This window comes from Pongo abelii, chromosome 1 (assembly GCF_028885655.2).
Source record: "Pongo abelii isolate AG06213 chromosome 1, NHGRI_mPonAbe1-v2.0_pri, whole genome shotgun sequence".
Classification (NCBI taxonomy): Eukaryota; Metazoa; Chordata; class Mammalia; order Primates; family Hominidae; genus Pongo; species Pongo abelii.
This window is the reverse complement of record NC_071985.2, coordinates 129,955,159-129,978,637: the sequence shown is the minus strand read 5'-3', so window position 1 is coordinate 129,978,637 and position 23,479 is coordinate 129,955,159. Positions and strand designations below refer to the sequence as shown.

General features: G+C 32.4%; 1 protein-coding gene across 2 annotated transcripts in view; it reads right to left on the bottom strand.

The window, feature by feature from the left end:
- Positions 1–23,479, bottom strand: part of COL11A1 (collagen type XI alpha 1 chain) — a 243,381-nt gene that overhangs the window by 95,772 nt on the left and 124,130 nt on the right. For both annotated transcript variants that reach the window (XM_024230767.3, XM_054530629.2), the window contains exons 25-35: positions 23,399–23,452; positions 22,172–22,216; positions 21,085–21,138; positions 20,960–21,004; positions 14,610–14,663; positions 12,722–12,829; positions 9,197–9,250; positions 4,483–4,536; positions 4,142–4,186; positions 3,942–3,995; positions 3,790–3,834 (exon numbers count right to left, since the gene is read on the bottom strand). In XM_024230767.3, the coding sequence (XP_024086535.2) occupies positions 3,790–3,834; positions 3,942–3,995; positions 4,142–4,186; positions 4,483–4,536; positions 9,197–9,250; positions 12,722–12,829; positions 14,610–14,663; positions 20,960–21,004; positions 21,085–21,138; positions 22,172–22,216; positions 23,399–23,452 (612 nt within the window). The remainder of the gene's footprint in view (positions 1–3,789; positions 3,835–3,941; positions 3,996–4,141; positions 4,187–4,482; positions 4,537–9,196; positions 9,251–12,721; positions 12,830–14,609; positions 14,664–20,959; positions 21,005–21,084; positions 21,139–22,171; positions 22,217–23,398; positions 23,453–23,479) is intronic.

Here is a 23,479-nt window from a genome sequence, read left to right as displayed (position 1 = left end):
AAATAAAAAGCAGTGGGGAGAAGTTAACAATATGCCTTAGAAGATGCATCTTTATACTTTGAGGTTTATTTACATAGATAAAATACAATGTATCATACAGCTTCTTCGTCACAGTGACAGAACTATGGTAATACAACATGATAGTAAGTGCTAATCTAAAAGTAAAATTGATACATTTTCACACTATTTCTACTCAAAACTACACATCACATCAATGTTACCTCAGGAACACTGTAAATATCTAGAATTCTTATGAATTAAAAGTGAATAGAACATGTAAGTATTCAGAAGTTCTGCAGCGTCTTTACTTTTAACATTGGCTAGAAACATTGATACAAGGAAGATATTTTGATTCAATTCAATTCCACAGCCCTCTAAAAAAAAAAAAAAATGTTTTAAAACTTATTCTATTCCTGTTCTGTATCTAGCCATATATTCTAAAACTAAAAGAGAAAGTATATGACTATCTCAAAAAGACCACAAAAGATGCCTTTATTCTCCATATCTAAAATATATTTATTTTGGATGATGTCAATATATTTTTTACTCATGTATGAATTTCTTTTGTAGATAAGGTAAAAATAATTTTATTGTGTAGTTATTAATGTTCAGTCCAGATAAAAATTATAATATCATTCTTGGCTTGGTTTTTAATTAACTATATTATTCATCTCTCAAATTTACCTATTTTTAAAGTGCATAAAGTCCCATTACAGTGACTCCATTGTTGGCAGAAAAAGTAATTGGTAAGAGATAATCCTCTATATGCCCAGAACATAATAGTTACATTTATTTAAGAAGATTTATGAAAGATAACATAAATAAAATGTCTTGAGTAATACATTTAGGGTAGGATTTATGTATTTTTCTAATCAAAAATAGAGTTTACTGAAGTGGGCCTTCAATAGAATTTACTCTTTCTATTTATCAATCTAGCCTTCCCAAGAAAAATCTCATTACCATTCATAAGCCAATGTTAGTTCAGAAATCATCACAAGTTTTTACTATTACCAGCATCTTATATTAAAAAAGTAACTTCAAAGTTATATATAAAGTTAACGAAAATATATGTCACATGAAACTACCAAAACTATTGGGCAAATTTTAGGAACTTACAAAATTTTAAATTCTTATTAAACTACGAAACTATGATTCCTAAATAAAAATCCATTTTAAGTACAAATTTTTAAAAATAGTATTCTTTTGGTTATGTAGCAAACTCTATTTTCCTGATTTCTTAAAATGTCATGTTTTCGCTTTCTAAAATTTTGCTGCCTTTCAAATGCAATTTGAATTTAAAATCTTTTAAGAAAGAAACATTCCAAAAATCATTACTTTAAAATAAAAATGAGAAATTGAGTCTTTATAAAATTTCACATAAAACGTTGGCTTTTTTTTTTTTTTTTTTTTTTTTTGAGACAGAGTCTTGCTCTGTTGCCCAGGCTGGAGTGCAGTGGCACAATCTCGGCTCACTGCAACGTCCGTCTCCTGGGTTCAAGCAATTCTCCTGCTTCAGCCTCCTGAGTAGCTGGGATTACAGGCACCCACCACCATGCCCAGCTTATTTTTGTACTTTTAATAGAGGCAGAGTTTCACCATGTTGGCCAGGCTGGTCTCGAACTCCTGACCTCAGGTAATCCACCCGCCTCCGCCTCCCAAAGTGTTGGGATTACAGGTGTGAGCCATCGCGCCTGGCTGGCATATTCTTTTTGTAATATCAAAATAATTTCCAGGTGGGATTTTAAGAAATCCATAATGACTTAGTGTACAGATGGAGTTGAAACCAGATCACTAGGTAAAATATCCAGTGCCTAAATTTGAGCTTTAAATAAATAATGAATAATTTTTAATATGTCCTAAATATCACGAGACATGGTTGTGACAAAAATGAGTTATTCTTTATATAAAATTCAAATTTATCTAGGTGTCTTGGTTCTGTTGTTCCATTTTTGTTTTGTTTTCACTTAATTTGGTAACCTTAGACCTAACTAAAAGCTATATTTAACCTTTAATAACCAGCATCCATGATCTGCAAATTACAATTAAGAGGGATTACATTTAATTTGTAGAATATCTTAATAAAAGTTTATGTATACATATATATATATGCATGCCATGTATAACTATATAGTTAAATATAAATATAATGATAATGAGGGAGTCCTTTGAAATGGGCAAAAATAGTTACTTCATTTTCTAATCCAATGGTACCACAGAACTAATTCCCTGAACTTTCCCCAACTCATATATTTTGAAGAAAATATTTTATGGCATTACTTTTGCCATTTTTCAACTGTGCTCAAGACGTGAACTAAATAGTTCGAGATAATTAAAATTTATTGGCAGAAGATGAAGGCATACTTGGGGTGAAATATCTCATCAACCACAAGGAACATAGGAAATATGTTCTTCCTATATAGACATTGAAAACTCATATGAATATTTATTGAAAATGAATCCACCTAGATTACTAAAACAACAAAACAAAACAAAAATTCCCAAGAGGTACTTGTCTCACTCTCAAAGTGTTTTTAAAAGTAATCATACTGTTGGATGACAGTATTGTTGTTTTTCAAATTAAAACGCGTATCAGCAAAAGCATATTCACTTGTAAGGAAATATTGATCATAACATTTTGGAAGACAAAACCAAATGCATGAGAGAATCGGTGGTGCTCTAAAAACAAAACTCACAGTTGTGCTAATTTTTGTTAAATTGTTCTACTCCATTTAATTATTTAGCCATTTTAATTAATTTAAATGTACCTTATTAAAATGACTTTGACCATAAAATACTTCAAATGAATGTATTATTTATGAGCTCAAAATTTACAGGATAGACTTAATTTGGGAACAGTTCATCAAGAGTGAGAAACATTTAGCAGAAAGTTAATTAAATATGAGCCAAAGACTTAACACAACTCTAATTAAATGTTTATTCTTGTGTGTTATCTGCTCCCATTTTTGTCACAAATAAAAACTCAAGTTTTGCTCATTGCTCCTATTCAAATAAAAATTATTCATTTTCAATTTTAGGTTATGCATTGCAAGGTGTTTCTGTCTTCTGTAAAATGCCTATGATACATTTCAAATAATAATATACAAAAACATATTAACCTGACTCCATAATACTGAAAATTATTATAGAATATGAAGAAATGGTTCTAAGTTTTTAAAGGAATACAGATTATAATATTTAAACTCATATCAGGAGGATAGCTTTTTTAAAAATCTGGCTACAAAAATGTTATATTTTGCCCAAAAATCCAAACAAAGGCCATGCTTGTTCATATGTATTTGGCTACCTCTCATATCAATTAAAAATCAATTTACTAAATAGCTATTCTATTTACTGGAATAGATGTTTTATCTTGAGTTGAATGTATATTGATTCTGGCTTAATGGCTACTGGTAGCTTAATATTGCTGCCAGCTCTGTGAACAAAATGAGTATCAATATGGAAAGCAAGCTGAGTGGAGAAGAGGGCAAAGATGTTTCAAGCATATTTAAAATTTAAAAAAAATATATTTTTGTCTTGACTATAAGAGTGATATCTTAGTCCAGTTACACACATTTTTCTCATTTCTATAACAAAATTAGTAGAACATATTTATTAAGCTTTTTTAATGGTGAAGAGGAATAAATTAAAAAATAAGCATTTTTAAATTCAGACTAGATTTTGTGGATAAACATGCGCATGTATTAGCAGACATACATCTTTTCTCTGAAATCTAAATACTTGAAGAAATACTAATTTTCATTTTATATTATGTGGCTGTATCATACGTACTCTTTCACCTGGAGGGCCAGGAGGGCCATCACCACCTGAAGTGCCCTGGCACCAAGAAAAGAAAAGAAAAATCAGTTTGAATTCTTTCTCATAGCATCTGCCTGGAAAAAAAATCTGCAGTAACATCCAAACAGAAAAAGTGCAGGTGATACCTTTGGCCCAGGTTTCCCAGTGGGACCTCTTGCACCTCTTGAACCTCGAGGACCCTGAAGATGAGAACAAAAGATGAACCGGAACTAATGCCAGGCAAATCCAAAGGCATTAAATCAATTTTTATTTTTGAAAAATAAATTATCTTGATACACTAAATTCAATATGAAAAATGCACATCATTTTAAATCAAGGCACCTACCGTTGGACCACGCTGACCCCGAGGGCCTGGTTTGCCAGCTACTCCCTAGCAAAGACAGTTCAATTTCAGTATGCAGTATATCACAGTAAATTATGAGTCTGGTGCTGAGACTGACTAGTCATGCAAGAACATCATTCATTCATTCATTCATTCATTCATTCATTCATTCGTATTCATTTAGAGACAGACTTGCTATGCTGCCCAGGCTGGCCTGGAGCTCTGGGATTCAAGCAATACTCCACCTGAGCCTCACAAATATCTGGGAATACAGGCACACACCACTATGTCCAGCTAAGAACATTTATATACATAGTTCAAAACATTATATTTACATATCATACCCGTGCACCTTTCTCTCCATTGGCACCTGGAAACCCAGGGAATCCAGTGGAACCCTACAATAATAAAAGTAAATAATGAACAAACATGGCAATTAATGTTTTCAGTCACAAGATGTAATTTATTTTGGAACAGAGTGATTTTCATACAGCTGTTAATATTTAAATCAAATATATAAATTTTAAGATATCATTGAAGTAATTGAAAATGAACTTACAATGACATCTGAAATCCTGGAAGCATTGAAAGCACAAATTGATAAAACATTTTAGTTTTTAACCTTCTGAGTAAATGAATTAATCAAGTATTATTTCATCTCTTGTTATAAAATAGTAATTACAGGACATTTTATAGAAAATGTATTGCAATGTAAAATTCTTTGTATTTGCTTCAACTCTAAAGAAAAATCCTATTTTCACAAACAGGAATAGTCAAATATTAAAATACGAATTTTAGAAAATGTTTTTCCTGAATTAATATTATCATATGTCTATAGTTACCACTTTTGAGTTGAGTATTTTTACACTTTTAAAACTAGATCAATTCATAGACTAAAAACCTTCCTCCACTTTTTCGATTTGGTGTTTGAATACAACTATATCTAGCTGAAAGTCTATTTCAGGCACCCAAGCATTAAAATCCTGTTTTTTAGAATTCTGAAGACACAATTTTGAGATTTATATTAGTTATGCATCAGCTAAATGCATCAGCTAAGTAAGTTTGGTACATTACTTATGCTCATCAAGTATAGATTTTTCTTCTGCAAAGTGAGGGCAGTAATACACAGCTTACAGGTAATTTGAAATTTGTGGGACTTTTTCTTGGTATAAAAATAATAATTATATATAATTAATAATTATTTTAAAATGTAATAAGTCTATAAAAACACTATTTCATTTACAAATGGCCACATTTTACAGATGGAATACAATATAATCCCCAATAACCAAATTTCCCATATGATCTTGCACATATATCTAAATTTTTATCTTCTCATTTATTTGATCATGATTGTGATTAGCTTCCCTCATCACTGTATCATAAAATAGAGAAGATTAGTGTTCACATCCTTGCTGCTCAACTTGTTAATTATGAGACCCTGAAAAGGAATGAATGGAGAGTTTTCCTGTTTAGATCACTGTATGGATTAAGTGCAATAATACGTAAAATGTCTAGCCTCTGTGAGAATACTAGACATCAAATTTTACAAACTTCCCCATATATTAAGGGAAATATAGCAAAGCCTTCTTTGACTTGAATACACTCCTTTCTTTATCTAATCCACTCACTTGCATTGAAATACCCCTAAAAATAATGTTTCTCCAAGTGATACATGGCTCCTGTGTATCAGAATAATCTAGAGTAGTTGCTAAAAATATGGATTGCTAAGGCACACTCCACATCTACTGAAACTGAAACAGACTCTCTGGCAGTGAGGTCCAGGAATCTGCATTTTTACCAACCTCTCGGGGTCACATGTACTGTGAAATCTTAGAAGTCTTGAAGCTGTATTCTCAGGCATGTACAGTTGGAATAGCCAGGTGTAGAGTATTACCTACTCACAGGAGGTAACTATTTGGCCCTATTCCCAATTTGAAAGTAGTGAATATTACACACTTATCAGGAAGGTAAGATGCTAGCAATTTGTATTTTCTACACGATGCTATTAAAGCAGGTCAATAAAATTGTATGTGATACCCTATGGCAGCTGATAGTCAAAATAATAACCTGAAGGATGCACTGCTAAGCTGTTTTTTATAACATGTTTTCCTATATGTTTCAATACATGCCTATATAGCTAACTTGTGATCAACCTGAGAACAATTATTAGGATGTGTAATATTAACGTGCTGGGGAAAAAAATCTCTGCAATTACATTTTGAAGAGCTTTCAAAATCTCTTTTCTTTCTCTACACAGAATCAGTCAGCTACGTCTAGCACAGTATTACTATGTGACTATTACAAGAATTGGACCAATGAGTATAATACAGTATGAAAATAAAAATTTTGAGGGGGGGACAAATATTCAGTTCTGTCCTGACTAGAAGAGATAACTAAGAATATTTATAGATACTCATTTAAGCAAAGAGATATTACGCACCAATTTTGTTTTTCATAAATGTATATTCTTACGCAGAGTTTCTAGTCTAGGAAATTGATAGAAAACACAGAAAAATGACCAACCCACCAATTAATCAGTTGAATATATGGAAATGTTATTTTTTGTTTCCCACATAAGGAATTATCACCAAAATATATAATTTCTATGAAACAGTATTACCTGTTTTTATATAGAAACACACAAAGGCCATAAAGTCAAATATTAATTGTGAAATTGGCTCGGTCAATAAATGTGAAACTAAAAATGTGATATTTTTAAAACGCTGTCTGAAATATAAAGGTATCCTACCTTAAAATAGATTTTATTTTAGAAACAGCTATCATTTTATAGCACATGTGGTGCTACATCTTTTTAATACCTTTATGGTTTATATTGCTACTAAGAAATTAATAAGATGTCAAATTACAGTCCTTAATCTGCTTGAAAGAGACTGGTAAAGGCATTTCATTTTAGTAAAATAAAAATTTAAATTTATTCAAAATTCATCAGCTTACACATATGAAAAAATACAAAGCTATCTTTTATCTTTGATGTCCCAGTCAGTTTTTCATTTTAGAACAGAGAAACTTAAAAGCTTTTTGATCATAGAAATAATAAATGAGTTATGAAGAGAAGCATTATGAAGAAATAAAGAATAAAATTCCAGACATTTCGGTAAAAGTATTAAAAAATGTTGGATACCTCTAGGAAGAAACATTTCTGTTTAGTTATTCTGTTGCATTTTGTTAATAAAAACAATTCAAAGAATATTGATCAGAGAACTTAGGAAAAAAACAGAATTTTAAATAAATTCATAAAATAAAATTCTACTCATTCATGTAATATTGTGACAGATTCCTATGTTTTTAAATCAAAACAAAACAATTGCAATTTAACTTAATAAATAGATCAAGAATGCATGAAGTGATGTAAGGATAGCTTGAGGTCCTGGATTATGCAGTGAATGGCTTCTTTTACTGATAATATTTGTGAAAATGCTTGACATTTGAAAGGAAGCTAACTGGGAGACACAGCAGTATATTAGAGATAATATTTAAATGATAAAAAGTATTAATCAGTGTCCTGAGTACAGCCAGAAAATATTTAAATTATGTCTGTATTATTTTTAAATCACAGATGCCATAAATCTTATTTTAGAAGAGTTCAAAAGCATTATATTTATCCCCTGCTACTCAAGGAAGTATTTTTGGGGAAACTCAATGAAAAAATTGTAAGACAAAGCTGTATAGCAAGCCTAAGACAGTGTTATCACGTGGCAATGAGGGAACACAATGACATGCAGTTTACATATTCAGGGAGAAGAATATTTTTGTCTCCCATAATTACATGTGAAACTTATGAATAGATACACGTTTAAGAATGTTACAAAAACAGGATTTGCCATACCTATTGTTTCTGTTATGCCTGAATGGGTCAAACTCAATAAACTGATAGATTGATATAAACTCATGTACATATAACTAAAAGAATGATATAACTGAAACTACCCAGCACTTCTCTGTCTCCCTCCTGTATCATAACCATTCTGTTATTAACAATCAACATTTATATATTAATTCACTTAACAAGCTTAATTTAACTACTGAATGCATCAAGTGCATCCTTAACAAAGTTTTAGGATAGGTTTGAGAAAAATTAGTACACCGAGGTAAATATGCATTTTGAAAACCATATTTTTATGCTTAAAATATATATATTTCAAATAGCCAAAAATGAGATTTGAGTGATACAGTGAATCGAATGGTGGCTCCTCAAAATTCATATCCATATACAGATCTATGGAACCTGTGAATGTTACCTTACTTGGAAAAAAAAAAAAAAAAAAGTCTTGCCAAATGCTATCAAATTAAGGAAATGGGATCCTCCTGGATTGCCTAGGTGGTCCCTAAATCCAACGGCAAGTGTTCTTACAAGAGACAGAAGAGAATAAGACACACAGAAAAAAGGCCAGTTAAGAAGGGAACAGAGATTGGAGTCATGAAGTCACAAGCCAAGGAATGCCTGGGGCCACCAGAAGCTGGGAGAGGCAAGGACAGATTCTTTACTAGAAACTCTGGAGGGAGCATGGCCCTATGACACCATGATTTCATACTTCTGGCCTCCAGAACTGTGAGGCAGTGAATTTCTGTTGTTTTAAGTTAGTAAGTTTGTGGAGATTTGTCATAGCAACCCTGGAAAAAAAATACTCATGGAAATAAGGGTAATAGTGTGAAAGGTGCATTAATTAAAAAAAAAATCAAGTGGTAATTTAAACCCTTAGGATAATAGAAAGGAAATCAAAAGCCATTATCCATCAAATGTCTTCCATGTTAAAACTTCCAGATCTACTAGGATAGTTCTTGTTCCAATTATAAAGAATTACCGATTATGCCTTCATTTCATGACTCCTTCTCCTAAAATACTGCAATCCATAATCACCTAAGCTCTTTGAGCTCCCTGCACTCCAGGTGTCCACACACTCTATGATTTTCCTTGTGAAATTATTTTTAGGTACTCATCATAATATAGAGATGTTACAAACTGTAAGGTAATCATATGTGATTAATATTATCTTCACGAAATGTTAATAAACTATAAATATCAAGCTGTTTTACCTTTGGACCTTGTCTTCCTGGATATCCTGGTAATCCTGGAACTCCAAGTTTTCCCTACAGTTAAAATATATAATAATCAAAGTAATATTTTAAGTTGAATTAAGTTTACATAATGATTTCAATATTTTTTCTAAATACTAGAATCACATATTGTACACTCAAAAGGAAGATTTGCAGATTTTTGTCATTATTTACCTTCATTATGTTTCTTCATGTGAATAAGAAAATTGTTGCTTTGAACATATTTCTAATGTTATAATGTTGCCTAACTTAACATTTATTATATAAATGATAGTGCCTTCTTTAGGTACATGAACCCTGAGGTTTTAAAGAGAACTCTACACTTCTTTGTGAATTCTAAAGCATGGTTAAAAATACTCCTAAGCTTTTTCAACATTAAATACTATTTTAAATTAGTTGATGTAACTGGCACAATATTTAGATTTTATCACTCCAGCTAGAGTAAATCTTTTTGATAAAGTTATTTCATTTACCCCAGTCTAAATATAAAACAAGGCATCATGAGTTACTTAACTTTTCTCAATAAGTAAGTAAACCTAGATATGCAAAGAAATTCAGAATTAAATTTTAAGACAAATTTCTTCTTTCACTCTAATATGTTGAAATATCTGGACTAATAAATATAATATGTGTTGAGAGCTTTAGCTAATAATGGTGGTTTTTGTGGAGTGTTTATTCCACCAAGCAGGTAACTGAATACACTATTTTGTTCCAGTGCAATAAGGTTACCTTTCAATCTGAAAGTGCTAAAACAAAATTTAAGTTATAATGAAGTCCAACAATGTGTAACAAATACCAGATGGTTTCAAATATTATCCTAAACAATTTACCTCCCTAAGATTTCTATCTGAACAAAACATTAATTAAAAAAACACAGGTAGAAAGATTAAAAAAAAGAATTGAATAAGATATGTGTGTGGAATTTTACTCTGCATCCATTTCCCTAATAAGATACTTACAAAAGCACACTTCATTTATAAAATATTATTTACTAATGTCTTAAACATTAGAAAGCATAATGTATCATTATTTTCAATGTACATTGAACAACTAAAAATGGAAAATAAACACAAGTTCAAATTTGTATGTGCATTGATAAAAGATGAACAGAAGCTTATAAATAAAAATAAGTATTTTACTGGATGAAGCAAGGCAAAAAAATTAAGAACATGTTTTATGACCTTGTTATTACAGATTGAACTAAAGAGTTGTCCAAGTCATGATCAGCATTGCATAGATAAGTAGTCTTCAGATGGAAAATATCAAACAAACCCTAAGAAGCATACTTATAATGATGTCCCCTTGGATACATTATCACAGCTTGTTTTATACCATCAATTTCAAGATAAGTAAAATTATCTAATTCTGATCACAAGCTATTTGTTTTCTTTGGTAACTACCACATTAGAATGTATGTATATACTCTAATTCATTTTAGGGTCATTTTAAAGTAAATTCTGGCAGAAAGTTTGTATTTTCAATAGGATGATAGGCAACTTCAATAAACTAGCATATACTAATGAAATGTTAAAGAAGAAAAGAACTGTGGGGTAGTTTAAGCTCCTGACTTATCACAATAGCTTGTGTGACTGTTTACACATGATACAGCCTAAGAAGACAGGAAGGTCCCAAGATACCCTTTTAACCACTGGCATTGAGCATTTTAAATGAAAGGGTTTAAATGCCCCGTAAGGCCTTGTTTTCCCCTGATCTTTTCCTTTTGCTGCCAAATCACTATAACATTGTTCATTAATTTACAATTAGCAATGTGTTTTCAAAGTGTGAAACTCTAGAAGTTTCAAAGTATGAAACCCGATAAGAACTGTCACATTAGATGATTCATAAGGACATGAGGAATTTTCTTTTTGTCTATTCACACTCTCTATCTAATACCTATATCATATATTTTCTTTCTGAGATAGAATGGTGGGGGCTCCTATTTGTAATTTTCTTAAATAGCATTATTGCGGCACTATTCACAATAGCAAAGACTTGGAACCAACCCAAATGTCCAACAATGATAGACTGGATTAAGAAAATGTGGCACATATATGCCATGGAATACTATGCAGCCATAAAAAATGATGAGTTCATGTCCTTTGTAGGCACATGGATGAAGCTGGAAACCATCATTCACAGCAAACTATCGCGAGGACAAAAAACCAAACACCGCATGTTCTCACTCATAAGTGGGAATTGAACAATGAGAACACATGGACACAGGAAGGGGAATATCACACACCGAGGGCCTGTTGTGGGGTGGGGGGAGTGGGGAGGGATAGCATTAGGAGATATACCTAATGCTAAATGAGGAGTTAATGGGTGCAGCACACCAAAATGGCACATGTATACATATGTAACAAACCTGCACGTTGTGCATTAAAGTACAGTAAAAAATAAAATAAAAAAAGAAATTATGGTATGTTTGTTGTAGAAAATATGGACATACACATACAGAAAAGGAAACATTTGAATTATACCAACAAGAGATTACTGATATTTTGCTTTAGTGTATATAATGTAACAACACTTGTCATAGACATCTCTTGCTTGTCGTCATAGACAAATGTTATTACATTATAACATGAAGTCAAATTTCAATGTTGCCTAATATTATATTGAAATATAAATGTAATGGTTGCAAATCTTTTTGATGCAACACATAATGCCCCGTGTCTCTCAAACAATGAGTATTATAATTATCTGGGGATGTTTTAAAACATATTGATACTTGTGTCAAGCCCAGATTAAAATTAAAATCTCTTGAAGTTAGGCCTTAATACCAACATTTTTTAATAGACTTATGTGAAATGCATGTTTAAGTGGAAAAAATAAAAGATGATTCTACTTGGTCTAAAACCTTAAGTAGACACTCTTTCATTGATTCTTTCATCCTTTAATCACACATCCTTTAATTCTCAACATCTAATGTGGAAGAACTCTAAGAGTAGCTGATTCTACATGGCCGAGGAGGGCATAGAAGACTAGAAAATAAGGTTCTAGTCTCATAGAAGACTAGAAAATAAGGTTCTAGAACAAAAGAAGTGTTCATCTCATGATTATACCTCTTAGGAGTATTTAATAGGAAGTTAACAGAATTCCCTATTTAATATAGACATATATATGTAGGTTATATATATATATGAAAGAAAAGGAATCTTTTTAATTCTGTCCACAAGAGATTATTATTTATATTTTGCTTTAGTGTATATAATGCGATAACACTTGTCACAGACATTTCTTGCTTTTTTTTTTTAATTTAACTTCACAGTACATTATAGAAAATTTAAGATATCACTAAATACTTTCCGGAGGCAAATTTTAATGTTGCCTAATATTACACTGAAATGTAAATGTAATGGTTGCAAATTTAAAATGATAATGAAACATTTTATCTTTAATGTGGTAAGAACTCAATTTCTGACACCAGTTATTGAAAGAAATTTAAATGATAATGAAACATCACCTGCAAGAGTACCAGTGAATTTAAAGTCATTTACCAACCTTTTCTCCTGCTTGACCTGAAGGACCTGGGTCTCCAGTTGGGCCTGCTCGACCTTTGGGTCCTTCAGGGCCATCTTCTCCTCTTGGGCCAATTTGACCAACTTCTCCCTGAGGCACAGAATGACAACATTCTTATGAGTGAAACTTCCTTTACAAAAATTGTTAACAGTGAAAAAATTATGACAGTGAAAGAGATCTGATATAACAAACTCCATCTTGCCTTTTACCTTCAAACTGCCCTTGATCGTTCCTGGTCATGCAGCAAGCTAACATTGGGAGAAATGTACTTTATAGTTTAAATGATGATAGTCCTTCCCCAAACAAATCTGCCTTTATAAAAACTAATACAAAGCCACAAGGTTAGAATTATGAGAGGGGTGTGAATTCCACTAAAATGTAGGCATAGTAAAAAATTACCAGCCATTGTTCCGGAAGTTATAATGTTTATAACTTCCCCAATTACTTCTGTAAATAACATCACTATGTATAACATAAGATTGGCCTTTTGAGATGTCTTTTTAGACTTTTGCATTTCTGACAACCAGCTGACTCCACCCAGACCCATGACTAGTGATTTAACTGGCCCGGTGGTCCCCAGCCAGAAGCTGAATCAGCACACAAGGACCATTTTCCATACCCCTATGATTGCATCCTCAACCAAGCAGCAGTTCTCATTTCCTAGCCTCCTGCTCACCAAACCATCTTTAAAAAACCTTATCCTCCAAATTTTTGTGGAGGCTAATTTGAGTAATAATAAAACTCTAGTCTCCTATTCAGCTAACTCTATACGTAGAGAAAGAGTTTGCAGTTCCCCTGTCTTGATAAATAGGCTCTGTCTGGGCAGCAGGCAAGATAAACCCATCAGGCAGTTACAAAAATATATTTGGAAATTGAAAGGCATAAATTACAGTCTATTGAAAGTCAGAGTTTTCAATTTTGGTGTGTTTACTCATGTTTTTGTTCATGACAAAGAGGCTTGAAAGTGTTTGACTTCATCAATCTTTTCATATTTAATAAACAACTGACTATAGTCTGATATTTGAAAATCTACAAAAGCCGAATCCTATCATATATGACATTAAATTGCTTTTAATGCATCTGTGTTGCAGAGAGAGGGAAAAAATAATTATAAAGATTGGTCAGCAGCTTTGGAAATTGCTGTTTGGAACACAAGAAAAATATCTCTATTTTGTACTTGGCTTTTATCTTTAACGTTTAAGAACTTGTATATGGATGTTATTGCCCCCAATCCTGCATGCAGACTTCATTTGAATTTTAGGAAAACAAATATTTTCTATACAATGCTTCTTTATTCAGATGTATTAGGTACTAGTATATTACTTAAAAATAAATCTTCCCAATAAGGCATTTAATTTGCTTTAGATAACTAATAATTCTGTTTATTTTCTATAATGTATTACTAGAAAAAACTACTATTTTTACATTCAAAAATTGAACACCACCATATAATGAAAATTCATGAAAGTTACAGACATATACTTTCCAGGCAGCATAGCTCATTATATATGAACAAAATTTAGAGCAAGCTTTTCAAATTACTTCTAGTAATTTGATCATAACTTTCTAATGTCCTGTGTATAAACAATACTAACACGTGTGTGTGTGCATGTGTGTGTGTGTGTGCACATGCATATGCATGTTTATTATGGGACCTATGGAAATATAACATTTAAAGACAATTGATACTACACTATCTCCACAAAAACTAAAATCCCTGAATCTTTGTATAAAAACTTAAATGGGTAAAGACTTAGGTAGCACAAACATTTTATTCATCATATGCTTACTATATTTAAAGATAAGCAAAGAAAAAAAAATATATATATATTAAATTTTATGTACTAGTGCACATTTTCTTTATACTTACTCTGTCACCTTTTAGACCCATGTCACCTTTGAATCCTGGAAAACCATCTTCACCCTAAAACATTACAAAAGGAATTAAATAGGAGTTTAATCAGTCCTTTGGAGTAACCTAAAATATTGCTATACAAATTTATGTGCTGATAACGAGGGAAAATTATTTTTGAGAAATGTGAATGCTAGTTGTGAAACTTCCTCCTCCCTTTTCCAACTCTAGCCACAGATCCTGATCCCCAATATCATCTCATATTTTCACAATTATCGGCTATAAATTACCCTAGAACATTTTTCACAAATATGTTCATTAAATCTTATTTTATGAGGGAAATAACCATTCTCCCATAACAATATGTATTCTATACTAGTTAAACAAAAAGTAAATATTTAGCCAGGTGTGGTGGTTCACACCTGTAATCCCCACACTTTGGTAGGCCAAGGCGGGAAGATTATTCGAGCCCAGGAGTTTGAGGCCAGCCTGGGCCACATGGCAAAACCCATCTCTACAAAAAGTACAAAAATTAACCAGGTGTGTGGGTGCATGACTGTAATCTCAGCCACTAAAAAAGCTGAGGTGGGAGGATCGCTTGAGCCCAGGAGATCAAGGCTGAAGTGAGCCATGATCGTGCTACTGTACTCAAGCCTGGTGACAGAGCAAGAACTTCTCCCCGCAACAACAACAGCAAGAACAACAACAACAAAAGGAAACACTTAATTATCATTTTAACTTTGTATTACAAGAGCTCTGGAGTAACAAACAGAATGAATAAAATGATTTCCCTTTAATTTACTAATTTATGCCTATAAATTTTATATTGTATATATTTTTTATCATGTCCATTAGATAAATGCCTTCTAGCTCAATGTGTTCTGTATCTTACAATCTTCTTTCAGGTAAAATTAATTATATAAAATAAAAATTAATAATATCCTTTGCAGGTAGAATTGCTAATTGTAGCACTATACACACGGAGCAACAATGCTGAAAACGGAGTCATTTAATGAAGAGAGGAACAATTTGGGCTATGGAAATATTTTGTATCATTCTTATGGAAACCTAGATTTTTCAGTAAGTTGCATAAACAACCTTACTATCTCTTAAGTTCAAGAAAAAAAATTAAATTACTAAGAAATAGTCATTCATGTATTCAATAAAATTAATTGAGCAATTACTCATCCAAAGTGCTGTGGAGTATTTTGAGGTTTTTGTTTTATCAGTAAAATCTAAAAGTGGGCCAAGCACAGTGGCTCATGCCTGTAATCTCAGCAGTTTGGGAGGCTGAGGCAGGTGGATCACCTGAGGTAAGGAGTTCGAGACCAGCCTGGCCAACATGGTGAAACCCTGTCTCTACTAAAAATAGAAAAATTAGCCAGGCATGGTTGTGGGTGCCTGTTATCCCAGCCACTCGGGAGGCTGAGGCAGGAGAATTGCTTGAACCTAGAAGGTAGAGGTTGCAGTGAACCAAGATCACTCCACTGCACTCCAGGCTTGGCAACAGAGGGAGACTCCATCTCAAAAACAAAACAAAACAAAACAAAAACAAACAAACAAAACTGAAAGTGGGACATTTGCAGTTATTTTGGTACAGATGAAGTAGAAAGGGTGTCTGGAGAAGAATGCCAAAATAATGATGATAATGATGATAATGTATGGCGCTGGTGGAGGGGGTGGTGAGGCAGGAGGTTAACAGGGAGGGTTTGATGGAGGGGTTTTTATTTCAGTCGGTAGAAATGGATTTGATTTGAGAATTTCAGAAAAAAACATTTTGGGCTGTGTATGAAAACAAAGCTAGGAAGGATAGGCACAAATACCTCCACATCTAGCTGCCAAAATGACCTCTTTAAAATACAAAACTGGTCACATCAATTTTTACTTTAAAATATCCTAATGGTATCAAATTGCTAATAATCACTATAAGGCACCTCTCTTCACTACATGATCTAGCCCTTCTTCACTTCTTCAGTCTTTTGTCTTGAACTCCTCCTAAAATTAACCTCTCCATCTTGCGGCCTTCACTGAATAATTATTATTGCAACAATATGCCATCCTGCATTTTCTACATCATAGGTTGTTTTCCTTCTACTAAATGGCCGAACACAAGAATTCTACTTAATTAACCCGTGAGTCTCCAGTGTCAAACATATTTTGGACCTTCAGTAACCACAATGTTCAATAAACATTTAGTAAATGCCTCAGTGTGAGTTTAGCAAGGTATATTAAAGTCCAGAAAATACCAAATACTGGGTACTTGTGAATATGAGAGCTAACCCTGGAAAGAGATTCAAACTGTCATCTTGCATACTCAAAGAACTCTAGCATGCCAGAGATTTTTTTTTTTTCAAGAGAAAATCATGCCATTTTCACCACCCTGCCCAGGATGCTCTCTGTACTGAATGTGATTGGGCAATGGCAGAGGCTTAAGAGCTGAAAATGACCACTGAACTTGCTATTGACAACTGTCTTCATTACCTCCTCCCTAGAGAAAAACATAATTACACAGTTGCCACGCTTAGTTTAAAGAACACTGCACTCTATGTCTAAAAATCACTTATAGACTCTGACTATAGACAGAGTTTTATTTTAAAATTATTTTTAAAGTGAGAATTCAGTCTACAGGGAGGCTATTTTTCTCATGTTTTAGTTTTCAGCATATTCACGTTTAAAAAGCAATTAGATGATTTAATTAGGTATTTCCTTATAACAAATGTCATTTTTTAGCAAGTGACATATCAAGTTATTAAGATTTCTACCATTAAAATGATCAGATAAAGAAAAAAAGAAGAAAACATAGTTTTAGAAGATGTATACAAGTGGAATTCATCTATGCCACCTAATTTATTCAGCTGTGTCGTTCCAGACTTAAGAGACAAATTTGAGGCTAAAAAAGAGAGAATTTTAGCCATAATTGGAGTATTAACTTGCTATATCACCTTTGGTTAACAATTAACATCATTATATATAAAATATTTTCCATTTTATTCTATCTCTTATGAGATAAATGATCAATTATCTTGCATACTCAGAGAAATGAATAAATAAGGCATACTAAAAACTCATCAGGACTTAATCCTTCACAGAGTTTGAAAATATGGAGGATTCTTATCATTAAAAATTCTAAGAACATTTATATAAAGTTTCTCTAAATCTATAACTTAGAAAACTAAATTGTAATCTATAATAAAACATAATTTACTACTTGATTGGTATATTAGATAGAATAAAAGGTATAGCTGAAAAATATCTTTAATTTTTTTTTAGGAAATTTTCTTTATTTTACAGACTTCAGATGAAGCTCAGAGAAAGTAACTAGAAAAACTAGAATAAGAACCCAGAATTTTTGGTTCCCAATTTAAAATTTTAGTTATTTTCCTCTATATATACTTGCATCTTCTGAGACCATACACCCTAAAAACAATGAGCAATTGTTAATAAGCTTTCCTATATACAAAACAATGTATCTTATTTTTTTTTCCTGTATGGCTTTGTCCTCATATATATCTAGTCATTTATAATTTTATTTGCCTCTGTCACTTTGCAACTCTCCTAACAAGTTTCAGCAGTTAACAACAACCCCACCCCAGTCAGGCAATTTTCTTTTAAACACTGCCTAGCCCCTCTAAAAATCCTTGATGGGTACTAATTCCAGAGAAAAACATTTTCATTGTTACTTACATTTCTTAACAAGAAAAATTCTAAACAGAGACATTATTTTTAGTATAGGCAACCTACAAATTACATGTTAAACCCTACCTGACTCACCACTGTGCTCATTTTTCAATTCAGTGAGACACTATACAGTCTTCTCTTGGTATCTAGGGGTGATTGGTTCCAGGACCCTAACCCAACTTCCTGTATCGAAATCTGTGGATGCTCCAGTTCTTGATATAAAAAGCTATAGTATTTATTTATAGCCTACCCACATCCTCCTCCTTTATACTTTAAATCACCTCTAGAATACTTATAATACCTAACAAAATCTAAATGCTATATAAATAGATTTTTTTATTTGTATTATTGTATATTGTTGTACTATAATTTTTTTTGACTGACAGGGTCTCAGTCTGTCACCCTGGCTGGAGTACAGTAGCTTAATCATGGCTTATTGCAGCCTTGACCTCCTGAGCTCAAGCAACTCTCCCTCCTTAGCCTCCCAAGTCGCTGGGACTACAGGTGCGCATCACAGTACCTGGCCAATTTTAAAAATATTTTGTAGAGATGAGGTCTCACTACTTTGTCCAGGCTAGTCTTGAACTACTGGGCTCAAACAATTCTACTGCCTTAGCCACCCAAAGTGTTGGGATTATAGGCATGTGCCACTGTGCCCAGTCATATTATAATTTTTAATTTAATTTTTTGTTTTTCTAGTATCTTTGATCTATGGTTTATTGAATCCATGGATGCAGAACCCATAGGGAGAGCTAACTGGTACTCCGAAGTTCATCTAGGTGGTCGGGATGAACTGAGATTACCGTTAAGTAGGTGAGCTAATGAGAAATGCATGGCCTTTTTCATGCAATAAATCTGACAACATAGTTGTTTACTTTTAGTATGTAACAGTAGCTTTTTTCAGATAAAGTATAATGGATATAATAAATCCATCCCTTTTTGTTATCCATTCCCTATTGGTATCAAATCCACACATAAGCCTTTTGATAATATTGTAACTATGAAAATAAATGACTGTCCATGAAAAAATATTAGCATGTGATATAATTTGGATATTTACCCACCCAAATCTCATGTTGAAATTTAATCTCCAGTGTTGAAAATGGAACCTGGTCGGGGGTGATGTGATCATGGGGGTGGATTTCTCATGAATGGTTTATTTAGCACCATCTCCTTGATGCTGTCCTCCTGATAGTGAGTGCGTTCTCAGGAGATGTGATTGTTTAAAAGCATGTGGCACCTTCTTCACCCCTCCTGCTCCTGCTCCCAGCACATAGGATGCCCGTGCCCTCTTTGCCTTCCACTGGAAGTTTCCTGAGGCCTTCCAAGAAGCAGATGCCACTATGCTTCCTGTACAGCCTGCACAACCATGAGCCAATTAAACATCTTTTTTATAAATTACCCAGTCTCAGGTATTTCTTATAGCAGTGCAAGAACAGTCTAATAGAATATGGTCTTATGAGTATGATATTAACAATAGTTAATATCCATGTATATCTCACCAAACCTACCAATATTTATACTATACAACTATGTGTTGTTTTAACTTTGTATGAAATTTTGTAGTAAGAATTAATTCAATACTGATTCTGAGTATATTAGTCCGCTTTTACACTGCTATAAAGATACTACCCGAGACTGGGTACTTTATAAGGGAAAGAGGTTTAATTGACTCACAGTTCTGCATGGCTGGAGAATCCTCAGGAAACTTACAATCATGGTAGAAGGCAAAGGAGAAACAAGTACCTTCTTTACAAGGTGGAGGAGAAAAAGAGAGGAAGGGGAAGTACCAGGCACTTATCAAAAAAACAGATCTTGTTAAGAACACACTCACTATCAGGAGAACATCATGAGGGAAACCGCCCCCATGATCTCATCACCTCCTACCAAGTGCCTCCCTAGACAGGTAGGAATTTCAATTTGGATTAGAATTCAAGATGAGACTTCGGTGGGCATACAGCTAAACTCTATCATTGAGTAATGTCATTCCTTTTGCATTTCATCATAATCTTTGAAGGATTTGGGGCTCTGCACTCCCACTAAACATATCCTTGAAAAAAATCTGAATGTCATGTTCTTCAGCAAAAGCCAATTACCTATAAATGCCCTATAAAATATGCCATATTCATTCATAGTTTTAGGTACATTATTTCATTCACTTCTGTCTGGTTGTAATTTTTATCTCTTGCATTAACACTATTGATTTGTGTGTAATACTATATAGAAAGACTTCCCCTTTCCCCAATTGATTTAGTGTACTTCTAACTTTCCCGTTTTGTGCTGAATTTGTTTAAACAGTTTGGGGATTTCAGTAGGGAAAAAAGGAATAAACATTCATATGTTATCCATCTAACTAGATAACATCTAAATCCTGTAGCAAATCAATTACTAAGGCCAACCCTATGATTTATAAAACTTAAGCACATGTGAAAAAAAAAAAAAAGAAAAAAAGGATGCAGAATTAATTCTCTTAGGTAACATAATTTAGTTTCCGTTCTAGTATTTAACCCTCATCACAAGATATAAGACATTGTTTTTAAGTTGTGAGGATAAAGGGTACAAAATTATACTAGCATTGTGTAGTATGTAGTAATCACTCAATATATTCAAGAAATAAAATGTCTGTTGAATAAATTTAAATGTTAACATAATACACAGAAATTAATACCACCTAAACAATTATATTTTACCTTTTCACCTTTAGATCCCTTGAGACCTCTGACACCATCTGCTCCCTGTGGAATAAATTAGAAGTATTAAGTGAATATAACATTTCACATTGAAAGTAAATAATGTAAAAACAATTTAACGTTACCTTTACTCCCCGGGGGCCAGGGTAGCCAATAGGGCCTTGTGGACCAGGAGGACCCTGAAATAGATTAATCACCACTTATACGTGTAAGAAACTGAAAGTGCTACTCATTTACATACTATAATTTTACCAAATAATCTACAAGGATATGTTTTTTTTCTACTGCTAATATTTGATAAAGACTTTTTGGTAGTTTACTCTTTATTTCTAGAATCAGATATGATGAGAAAAACATGTAACTAGCACTACTCACTCCAAATTTATTATGTCATATATTCATACTAAAAATACGATATTGAAATGGACTAATAAGGCAAATCTTACAAGTATGTAAAATAATGTAAACAATTCAAAAATTAATAACTAGATTTTTAACCTAAAATATGCTATACTAATGTCTATAACAGTTATTGAAAAACTAACAAGATTGATAATTTCAAATAGAAAATTATAAATTAGTAGCATTCACTTCATCAAGAATACTATCAAAATTATATATCTTCCAAAAGCTGGTTTTTTCTCTAGTCTACCTAGATAAAACGTTCTATCAATAATAATTTATAATTTCCTCAGTAATGCTGAAATTTTAATGCTATTTTAAAAGAATTAAAAACAACTATAAACACAATGATCCTACCCCTGCTACTGTAATCTAAAGTACTAACATTGAATATGCACATATTACATTTCACTTTGATATTTTAATAGCCATTAGTCTTAATTTAACATTTTATTAGATAATGGTTACCAGAAAGTAATAAGTAATAATAAAATTGGGGTTACATAAGCAGTTCAGTAATATTGAGTAATTCTTGTCCAATTTCATTGTTTATATTATTACCATTTACTCCATATATAATACACATGAAAAATATGCACGTATTCCTAGGCATGGGAATATTTTTTAAAAAGAGAGAACATAGTCTAATTTCTAAAATTACTGATATAAAATTAAAAGTAGTCTAAGATATCTTTTTTATACCCAAAATAACCATATGAACATGATTTATATATATGAGATGACCAAATTAAGGCATTTTGTCTTGGAAATTTATTAATAGGACATCTAAATGGATACTTTGGAACTTACCAGAGCACCCTTTTCTCCAGACTGGCCTTCTTTCCCAGGATGACCCTATATTTAGCAAAAACATACACTGATAAGATGTAATATAAACATAGTTGATAATACTATGAAGTATTTCTTTTGTTATTAAATCTACTAAGATCTTACTCTTTATGTTTCAAAAACATTGAACACTTTTGCATCAGTGTGTATGGCTTTAAATAAATTTGAAACTATGGCATTTGGAATTAAACATTATAAGCTTTTATTTGATGGATGTAAGTTTCTTCAAATACATAATGCATTTGAGAGAGCTTAGAAATAGCACATAAAATAATACATATCATTCATTAACAATTCAACCCCAGCCTCAATTAGAGCCTTACATAAAGGTATTTAAATCTGCCTTATATTTAGCAAATTAATCAAATGATCATATTTGCACCTTCAAAGGGGCACTAAGACATATGGATGAGACATCTGAAAATACAGCAAGATCATAAATACCAAGAGTGTTAATCAACTTATTGAGATTCAGTAAATAAAAACATATAGCAACATCACAATTATACTCAATAACAAGGAAATGTAGGATAAGAAATCTTATAGCCTAGCACTACAAAATCTGAATATGTAGTTTAAAGTGGAAAAAAATCTGTAAATAACAAATGTTTTAATATAATAACTGTAGAGATTACATAATTTCATTGTTTATTACTATTTAAAGGGAAATAATAAACATTAGTATATTTCTAGAAAAGAAAGAAATCTGTGATGGCTGAGATATTTTCATGAAAGATGTCTGAGAAAATTTATGAATGGTGAGGAACTTCACCTGGACTCATAGAAACAGATACTTTGAAAAGGAGGAGAAGATGGAAGGGCTTTCTAGGAGAGGAAACAGCTTGGGAAAGGTAAGGTGATAGAAAATTTAGATCATGCTAAGAAAATGTGAGTGGACCTGCTTACCTGGAGCTAAGGGTTAAGGGGGAAATGAAAAAAAATATGAGATTCTGGGGAGGTTCTAGCTTAGAGTGCCAAACGGGTTTCTACAAAAGCCACTGTGAGCTCATTAAAGATTTTGCAATATGGAAGTGACATGATAAAAGGTATTTTAGAGAGATCAATGTTTAATTACTGGCTCAATTTATTTTTATTACTAACCTCATATAATCATTTCTAAAACACATGTAAAATCTATTTTTAAAGATAATGTAAAGAAATTTTAATGACCAGGTAGCTGTTACTTACAGGAGGCCCATCAGCACCAGGAAGTCCAGCAAGTCCTGGTTTTCCTTGTGGTCCCTTACAAAATAGAGAAAAAAAATTATT